Here is a 9,689-nt window from a genome sequence, read left to right as displayed (position 1 = left end):
CAGGCCGACAGCTGCCCTGTGCCTGAGTGCTGCTAAATGAACTTGTTCAGCCATTCAATGAGGTTCCTCCTCGCCTCCTCAATGTAGGGCTTGTCGGCAGGGGAACAGTCTTCTCTCTTACGATGCACAAAGCCATGAGTTTGCCCAGAAAATGTTTTAACTTGGTAATTGACTATGCAGTGTTTTTTCAGTTTCTGGGTCAGCACAGAGACCTAGTGCACAAACAAACCAAAAAAAAAAAAAAGTGAGGCAGTGTGACATAACCTTGAGCTGGCATACTGTGCCCAGTGAACAGGCTCCAAGCTGCTGGACTGACCTCCAGTTCCTGGCCCTTGTCAGAATTGCAGAGCGGCATAAGGGTGCCACACCAATTATAGAAGCTACATTTACCCTGGGACTGAGACCAAACAAATCCACTGTGAACTAAAGACTAGATCAGAATTATACAGGTCATGGAGGTGGATGTTTTTACCCCTAGCAGAGAGGCAGAAGCAGGCAGGTCTGTCTGAGACCAGTCTGGTCTGTGTAACGAGACCTTAGTCTACAAAGAATGCTCAGTGATGGAGCACATATTTAGCCTCACATGTGAGGCCTGCTGGGTTGTCCCCCTCAGCACCAGACACAGCTCCTCCACTGACGGTCTTAGCATAGCAAGCACAGTGAGACAGACTGTTGCAGGTGTTCCCTAGTGACCTTGGGACTGGTGGGGAGATAGGCTTCATCCCAGATAGCAACATCAGGAGACCATTCACAGGGCGGCTAGACCAGGAAAAGAGCCAGATTCAAAGTTGGTCTACTGTGTGTTACTTTCCCACTATAGTAAAATTAAACCAAATGATCTTAAGCTGAGAACTGTTGAAGCCTAATTTGCAAATTGCTTCTTAACTTCTGGGCTTAATAAACGTATCCAGCCTTCTGGTAGCTGGTGGGCTACTGTAGAGGCCAATCCTTTTCAAGAGAATAAACAGGCTATGTTGGGAACATTTCCTTGGCTCTCATTCTGAAAAGACCATACTGGGTTTAAGTTCCATTCTTAGGAAGTTTTCATCATTGGAAACAGTTACAGTGACAGATGAGTTCTTTGGAACTTGCTCCAAGAATGTAAAGGTAATACTATCAGGGCTGCCTGCTCACCTGCTCAAGAGGGATCACCGTATCATTTTCTGCAAAAATGAACAGCGTTGGGTTCTTCAGATTGTAAATTCCTTCGGTGTCTCTGATGATGCCTGGAAAGAGTTGGGGAGATTGACGCCTAGATTTGGTGTGGTTTTATAAAGTAAAGCATGTGTTGTTTCTGTGGGGTGGGGGGAGGTGGGTACATGCATATGTTCACATGTGTGTCCACATTTACGTGTGGAGGCTGGACATGCCATCCATCTTTTTGCTACAGGTTCTCATTGACTCGAGCTGAAAGGTTTCTCTAGAATGGCTAACCAGTGAACTTGAGGGACCCTTCTGTCTGGTGCAGGGGTAAGAGACCCTCCCCCAACAGACATTTATGCAAATGCCAGGGATCTGAACTCAGGTCCTCATGGATATGAGGTACCTGACAGCCTTAACCATTTCCACAGTCCTTGGTTTATTTTCATTTTTAGCAATTCCACAGAAGGCTGACCTATGAAACTTACTTAGCCAAATCTTTCCACTCTGCACCTTGTTCAATAGGAGCCAGGCCAATAAACTTGATGCTGTGGGCTGCTTGGTGTGTGAGGACAGCAATCTGAGGTGTGCTCCTCTTGAGATGGCTGTTAAATCTGGTCATAATTTTCAAACCACTGCTCTAGAAGTTATACAGGCTTACTTGTTCTGGTTTCAGTGAATTAGACAGTCATTGGACCAGGATATTAATCCAACAAGACCCCAGTGTTCTGTAGGTCATTGTATGAAATTCAGTGTCCACGCTTCTCTCTGAGTTCTAAAGATTAATTAGTGCAAAGATTGCTCCTCCAAGTCCAGGCACCCCCAGGTATATTTACTTGGAGGGAAAGGCAAGTCTGTGGACTTTTGGAAGACTGGGCAGGAAATGGCTAGTCATAGGGCTCACTTGCCACACAAGCCTAAGAGCCAGAGTTTGATCCCAAAACCCATATAAAGTTAATCTCCGGGTTCCACACAGGCATTGTTCCATGCAGGCCCACACAAGCTCTCTGCACACATACACAAAATCATGATGATTTAAAAAGATGAGAGAAAAACAACTTTTTCCCTGTTTCCTGCCCGTGTGATAGCAAAGCTACGAAGCATACAGCGTCTCTCTTCCCCAGCACCCCTCCCTCCCCCAAAGAAGTCAGGAAGGATGGCAGTGCTCTCTGCCCCACTGTCAAAGCCACATAATGGGTGTGGACCTAGAGTGGATGTCTCTTGTGCCCAATTCTCTCAGATAATGCACAACAGCAGTCAGCAGGTGGCGCCAGAGAGACAGGCACACAGGACACTTAATTCACCCATAGGCACCCTTGGCCTGACAATGAGGCCAACGGTTGATTTATTGCATTTGTTTTATTGTTTTGAGACTGGATTTCACTGTGTAGCTCATGTTTGCCAGAAAATTCCAATCCTGATTCAGCCTCCCAAGTACTGGGATTACAAGTGTATGTGCCGTGTCTAACTATATTTCCTTTTGTGTACGGAAATATTTTAGCGTTTTCTCTTAGTGCTAATAGTAGATGAAGTGCCATGTTGAAGAGCTCATATTCTTATGCCAGATAAGAAATGCTTGTGCATGTGTAACTTGAAATAGCAGTCAATTTTCTTATATTATTTTTGACATAGTTTAATCTGGATGCTTTTAAATTGTACATCCACTGTGCCGCTTCTGCCAACAGATAGTTTTAACTCATGGTTAGAATAACTTTGTTTTCTTTTGTCTAAAATGTAAAAGTTGGGGCTGGAGAGGTGGTTCAGCTGTTACTAGCTACTCTTCCAGAAGACCCAGATTCAAGTCCCAGCATCCCATAAAGGCAATCTGAAAACCTCTTCTGGCCTCCATGGGTACCATGTGCACAAATTGTGCACAGACAAACATGTAGGTAACAAGCCCATACAATCTTTTTAAACCAGCTAATTTTTTTAAAGTGAAAGTTGCTGTTTGTACTTTAGAGTGGACTTTGCTTTTTTTGTGTGTGTGCACAGGCATACAATTGCATTCGCCAGTGCCTAGGTGCCCGTGCTCGTGGGAGTCAGGACAGCCTTGGATGTGTTCCTGGGGAGCTTTCCCACCTAGATTTTTGAGACAGGACCTAGGATTTACCAAGTAAGCTAGGTAAAGTGCCCAGTAATCCAAAACGCCTGTCTCTGCCTCCCTTAACATAGGTTCTAGGGACCAAATTCAGGAACTCATACTTGAATCCCTATACTGACAAGACTTATCTGAACCATCTCCCCAGTTCAGTTTTCAGATTCAGAAAACCATGCAAAACTGGTTTATCTCACACCATGGGGTTTTGTATTGCAGCATGTGAGAGGCCTGTCACTCAGCCACCCTCCTTTCACTGAGTGACATACACAGAGCACTTACCATAAACAGACACCCCCGCCCTGACTTCTGGGTATGTCAGCATCACATGGTGTACAGCAGCGCCCCCCCAGCAGAAGCCAACAATGCCAATCTTCTGGGCGTGGCACTGTTGTTTCAGATACCTCAGGACAGCCTCGACCTCTCTAGAACAGAAAGAAATGGGGCTGATTGGTGAATGTTCAAGATTAGAGTGACTGGTACGTCTCAGTGAAAATGACTCTAAGTTTGTTTGGTGATGAGAATTCCTAGAAAGAAACTATGACTGCAAAGCTGACCCTTAACAATGAAAACCTAAGCAGCTGTGGAGAGTTTGGATGGTTGCAGGTGTACAGCCCAATTACAGTGTATCTTGAGCTATCTGTAGCCCACTAATGCGCCATTTCTTGCCCACCTCTGTTGGCTCTAACTCCCATAATTGGTAGATAAAGCTGAACCTCACATCCTGATAAACAGATAAAAACACTTGGAACTGTCAACTCAATAAAGCCATACTCTCCACCAAAGAGCTAAGAATGCTATCGGATAGCATCTGGGTCCTATGGCTGCAATTTCTCTATTCTGCTGTAACCACACAATGTTTCTACCAATGTATTTGAAAAGTCTCTTGATTTAGAATTTATCTTTGTTCTGTTACTATAAAACCTTCATAATACTGCTTCCATAGTGGAATGTGGAATTTGGGTAAACTAAATCTCTGTGGTTACAGTAGCCTGTGGCTCATACCTGACCAGAGAAGAGCCATCTCCTGACCAGAATAATGAGTTTCCAGGACCGACTGCAGAGCCAATCATAACTGGGGGGAGGGTGGGGGTATGTGTGCTCTTCAGGTTGCTGGGAGAGAGACTATGGAAGAATGGGCTGACTCTAAGCTGAGAGCTTTTTTATTATCTAAATAACATTTTTTTCATTAATTTTACATACCAGCTAGCTTCCCCTCTCTCCTCCCATCCCCCATCCCAGACTCGCATCTACCCCCCTACCCCTCCTCTTCTATATCTCCATCCAGAAAGGGGCAGGCCTCCCATGGGCTTGCACAAAGCATGGCACATCAAGTTGAGGCAGGACTGAGCTCCTTCCCTTATGTCACGGCAGGACCAGGTAATCCAGTATGGGGAACAGGTTACCAAAAGCCAGAATGAAGCGCCAAGGAGAGGTCCTGCTCTCACTGTTAGAAACCTTACCAAGCTATACCATTATCATAAGCATGCAGAGGTCCGTCCCTTGCAGTCTCTCTAACTGTTGGTCCAGCATCCATGAGCTCCCTTGAGCTCAAGTTAGCTGTCTCTGTGAGTTCCCCATCATGCCCCCCCTGGCTGGTACAATCCCTCCTCCCTATTGCTAGGAGTCTTAGTTGGAATTGTCCTTGTGGGTTCTTGAGGGTTTCCCTGGATCTAGGTTTCTCCCTCACCCCAGAGGAGACAGCTACTTGAAGATGAAGCCAGCACACAAGATGTGAGGCTGAGCAGCAATGGAAGAATGAGGATTAGGGATACCTTTAAGCTATGGGCCAATTTCTATTTGATCCTGAGCTAATTTCCTTGGTTCTGTAAACCAATAGCTCTTTGAATTGCTGATTCACTTGGGATAGGTGTCCTAACTCTTGCAAACAAGCACCTACCTATGTGGATGCAGGACTTTGAACTCATTGCTGCTAAGGGAGGTAAGCAGCTATGCTTGCTGGGGCAGTGGGGCAAGGATTGCTTGTCAGTCTCCATCCAAAGCTCATATGGTGTGCCTGGAGCAAAACTCATTTCCACCATGCTGTTGGAAGGACTTTGTCAATGGCCAAACAAAGTCCTCCTACCCCCACAGGGAAGGAGGGAGGGAGAGAAGAAGGTAGAAAGGGGGAGAGAGAGTGGGAGAGGGGGAAGGAGGGAGGGAGGGAAGACACTGTGGTGAAGCCTAGCTCCTTGGTCTGTGTCACATACAAAACCAAGCCTGTTGATAACTTACCGATTGACTTCTCTGGGATTTCTTGATTTTATCCACTCAGGGAAGGTGGACCAGTCTGCTGCTGGGTCCCAAGGCTCTCGCCCCACAAAGAAGTCTGGGACGATAGTTCTATAAAATACAGACATGAATAAACCTTTGACCACTACCACTCAATGTTTGTCCAGGCTCATTAATCGCCTTGTTAAATTGCCAATTCTAGGCAGAGGGAAGGAAAAGCCTGGGTCACCAAGGCCATCCTTGATTGCATCTAAGGTCATCTGGCACCAGGCCAAATTGCCTCAGCTCCCACAATTGCAGGTACACAGCTTTCAGCAGCTTGGGTGTGACCATGCCACCAGCAGGGACACTTCTCAAGAACTATTCCAGTGCAGAAGGAAAAACACCTGGGCTGGTGGGCAAGGATATGTACCCTCAAATGTCCTTCCTTCCTCCATGGAGTGAGTTAGTTGTTCTCAGCCATCCCAGAACTTTCCTGGCCTTGAACACTGGCTTTGGCCAAAGGTCACCCCTGAGGAACATGACTAGTCATTGTGAACAAGTAATGCCTCCCTCACCCCAGCCTCTGCACAAGCTACCAACAGTTTCCTGCCTCAAGATTAAGGTCCACAGCAGGCTCAAGTACAGGCCACAGAAAGAGTAAACAAGCAAAGTGAAGACTAACAGTTTGTCCTCTGCCCTCCATCTACATATTCACTGTGATAAGCATGAACCCTCACTCATATACACGAGTATGCATTGTGAACATACACAAATCATACAGGGGATCAAATGACAGAGGTCCCATCACAGGCCACTGGCACAGTTTGGAAATCATGGTCATTACCAATCCTAGTACTTGGGAGGGCAGAGGCAGGGATGCACATTGGAGTCCAGGCCATCCTCCTAGAAGCCAACTCACTGGGATAAGGAAATGGACAGTGTAAGTGAGAGTACTGCTCAGGCTGTGTTAGGTTTTGGGTTCTGTCTTTCTGAGGGGAACAAAAGGGACCACAGAAGTTCACAGGAATTTAAGCAAAGAACAGAACTTCATACGTACGTGTATCTGTTTCCAGCAATCATGTCAGCCATATACCTGGTGTTGGGCAGCTGCCAACCAAATATATCCTGGATGATAATCACAGCTTTGCCTTCGTCCACAGGGGACCGGGTGATATATGCCTTGATGTGCTCAACCTGAACTTCCTGGCCCATGCCACCATACTCTAATTTGTGACCAATGTCACATGGGCAGGGATTAGCTTCATTAGCCATTAGGGTCTTGATGTCAGGCTATGGAGGAAATGAAATTATTCATTACATGCTGACTAGTACAGATTTAAAGATAATCTACTCTAAATACATTATCATCAGGTTTACCGAAAAAAAAAAAAAAAACACACACCTAACTACGGCATTTATTCTGAAATAACCCAGTGGTGTGATGGCTGATGTTGACTGTGACCTTGACTGTGTAAAGAGCCACCTAGGTGTTTAATGATCATGTCATTTCCAGAGACAGAACATGGCACTAGGACCTGTTCAGCAGATTCGTCCCATGATGCAGAGCTTATCACTGTCCCCATGCACAGAGAAGTAAACCGAAGCTGTGCAGTGGTGGAACTGAGAGTCAAATCCACGTCTTCTGGCTCCAAATCCTGAGTTTTCGATTCAGGCACACTGTTCAATTCCTAGCTTGCTCATTTAATAGCTGTTTAACTTTGGGCATGCTGCTTAACCTCTCTGTGTTTCAGTCACTTCATCTGGAAATAGAGATAATCATTGCATGTACTTACAAAAGATTAAATGAAAGCTTGACACATAGTAACACTAGACAAACACTAGGAACTATTGTTATTATTTCTCCATGGTAGAAACAACACAATGATACAGAAAAATGATAGCAATTGCTGCATCATTTATTAGCAGTTTTTAAAATAAACTGAGGATGTGTGTGTGTGAATGTATGTCTTTAAAAAAAAATAGATTAGTGCCTTGACGGTTTTGTAGTGGTAACGCCTTCATGAGGCATTGGCTAGGATAGTCTTTTCAAACAGACACCAACAAACTTCCCATATAGTAACTTCAGTGTAAATCTCAACAGCTATTTTACATAAATGTTATAAGTGTGATAATGAATCAGACTGGTAATGTCGATCAATTGCTATAGCATTCGCCTCATGTGCATGGAGCCCTAGCACTTCACAAGCCAGGTGTGGTGGTGCACACCTGTAAAACCAGTGAAGTCAGGCCAGCATGGGAAGAGCAACTTAGGACTCCATATAGTCATATGCACACCTCTCTTTCAGTAACACACCTAGCAGCCCAGAAACCTTGCCTGCACAGACCACGCACACATACCCACTCTGAACAATGCACATGGCAACCTAGGATTCCCACTGACATCAAGTTGTGTGCACAGCCTCAGAACAATGGAACTAGTTTCTCCTCCCCTTAACAGTCTTCAGACTTAGACAGTTTCTTTCCAATCTTGATCCATTTGTGTTACAGTAGGAGGAGCTGATCTGGTTTCAACTGGTTTGGTGGGGGCAGGAGGGGTGGTCAATTAATTGCAGTAAGACAAACTCTATCCTCTAACTGAACTTTTAAGAAGAATCCTCAATTTGCCATCCTGTGCCTACTCATAATTGAGTATACATAGGATTAACCAGGTGCATTATGGGAAAGGACATGCACAATAAAGAAAAGATTACATAGCTTAAAAACTGAAGTAGAGAACCACAAAAAAAAAAAAAAAATGGTGGCACATGCCTTTAATCCCAGCACTTGGGAGGTATATGCAGGAAGATTTCTTCCAGTTCCAGGACAGCCTCATTGAGTAACACAGTAAGACCCTCTCTTAAAACAGAGTAAACACAAAATATAAAACCACCCAAATCATCCCCCTAGTGACTAAACTCTCCCTCCTCTCAAACTCTACAAAAAGAAAGCCAGTGCCAGGATCAGGGCCCTTAGGTGCTTTTCCAATCCTGGGCTCTGCTGTCACTCTTCATGGTGGATATGACCCGTTCTATTGCTTTTTTTTTTTCTGCTTTTTTTGAGATAGGGTCTCTCCGTGTAGCTTTGGAAGCTGTCCTGGAACTCACTCTGTAGACCAGGCTGGCCTCAAACTCACAGAGATGCACCTGCCTCTGCCTCCCAATCTCTGGGATTCAAAGCATGTGCTACCACCACCCGGCTTGCTTTGTTTTAAATAACATTGCCTGATACTTGGAGATTTGTGAGAATCTTTATTTCAATTCCTTGAATAAGAGACAGGGAGCCTGAAAATGCCTGGCCCAGACCCTGCGCAATTACCCTGGTTGGTAACTCAACCAGCATTTAGGAGATAGAGGCAGGAGGATGAGAAGTTTAAGGTCATCCTTAGCTACATTGCAGACTGTGTCTCAACACTAACTAAATATGACAAGATCATCATAATAAAAACTCAAAAGGTTTAGAAATCAATTACACATAAAGTTGGTAAGTCAGTCCAGTTCACTGCTGAGAACTCTCTGGTCTACACTGCAACTATTCAGGGGGACAGAAGGAAAATGGGCTCCACCTCAAGGAGACATCAGAAGTGAGCCCACTTAGGCTGCTGTAACAATACTCATGCTCAAAAGCAATGACATGGTCCTGAAAAATGAGGGGCTGAGAAGCCCATGATCAAAATGACATCACTTCCTCCCTGTGTCCTCATAGGATAGCAGCAGGCAGACAGTTCTCTGGAGTCTTTTATAAGGGTACTCATAAAATCCTAAGAGGAGCTGGGCCCTTGTGACCTTTTTTCTCCCACTGGCCCCACCTCCTGACAGCATCATCTTCAGGATTACATTTCTGTGTAATTACTTTGGAAGTACATGTGCATTCAGATCTAACAAATCCTTCAAAGAGATGAACAATAGAAGACACGTGAAACATTAAATTCTGACTCTTTGACAAGTTCTAAACCAGGCTCATACACAGCCAAGATGTGACGGGGGGGGGGTTGGGGGGGATAAGCACAGGTGGTGCTGAGGGAGCAGTGGGAAGGAAGACAAAAATAAATCTGAAAAATAAAATGTAAAAGGTGTTCAGCACCTGAAGAATGTTACCCAAGCCAGGCGTTGGTGGTGCACACGCTTTCTGTCCCAGCACTCGGGAGACAGAGGCAGGAGGATCTCTGTGAGTTCGAGACCAGCATGGTCTACAAGAGCTAGTTCTAGGACAGCCTCCAAAGCCATAGAGAAGCCTGTCTTGA

At 45.1% G+C, this 9,689-nt stretch overlaps 1 protein-coding gene across 1 annotated transcript; it reads right to left on the bottom strand.

The window, feature by feature from the left end:
* On the bottom strand, nt 1-6,721 carry Cmbl (carboxymethylenebutenolidase homolog). Its single transcript, XM_035440629.1, has 5 exons — nt 6,507-6,721; nt 5,471-5,578; nt 3,518-3,660; nt 1,135-1,226; nt 1-212 (listed from the first exon to the last, which is right to left on the bottom strand). Exons 1-5 carry the CDS (start codon nt 6,719-6,721, stop codon nt 33-35), a joined length of 738 nt encoding a protein of 245 aa, XP_035296520.1. The 3' UTR covers nt 1-32.
* Between the last annotated feature and the right edge of the window lie 2,968 nt (nt 6,722-9,689).

Source organism: Cricetulus griseus, chromosome 2 (genome assembly GCF_003668045.3).
Source record: "Cricetulus griseus strain 17A/GY chromosome 2, alternate assembly CriGri-PICRH-1.0, whole genome shotgun sequence".
NCBI lineage: Eukaryota > Metazoa > Chordata > Mammalia > Rodentia > Cricetidae > Cricetulus > Cricetulus griseus.
This window is presented reverse-complemented; position numbering and strand designations above follow the sequence as displayed.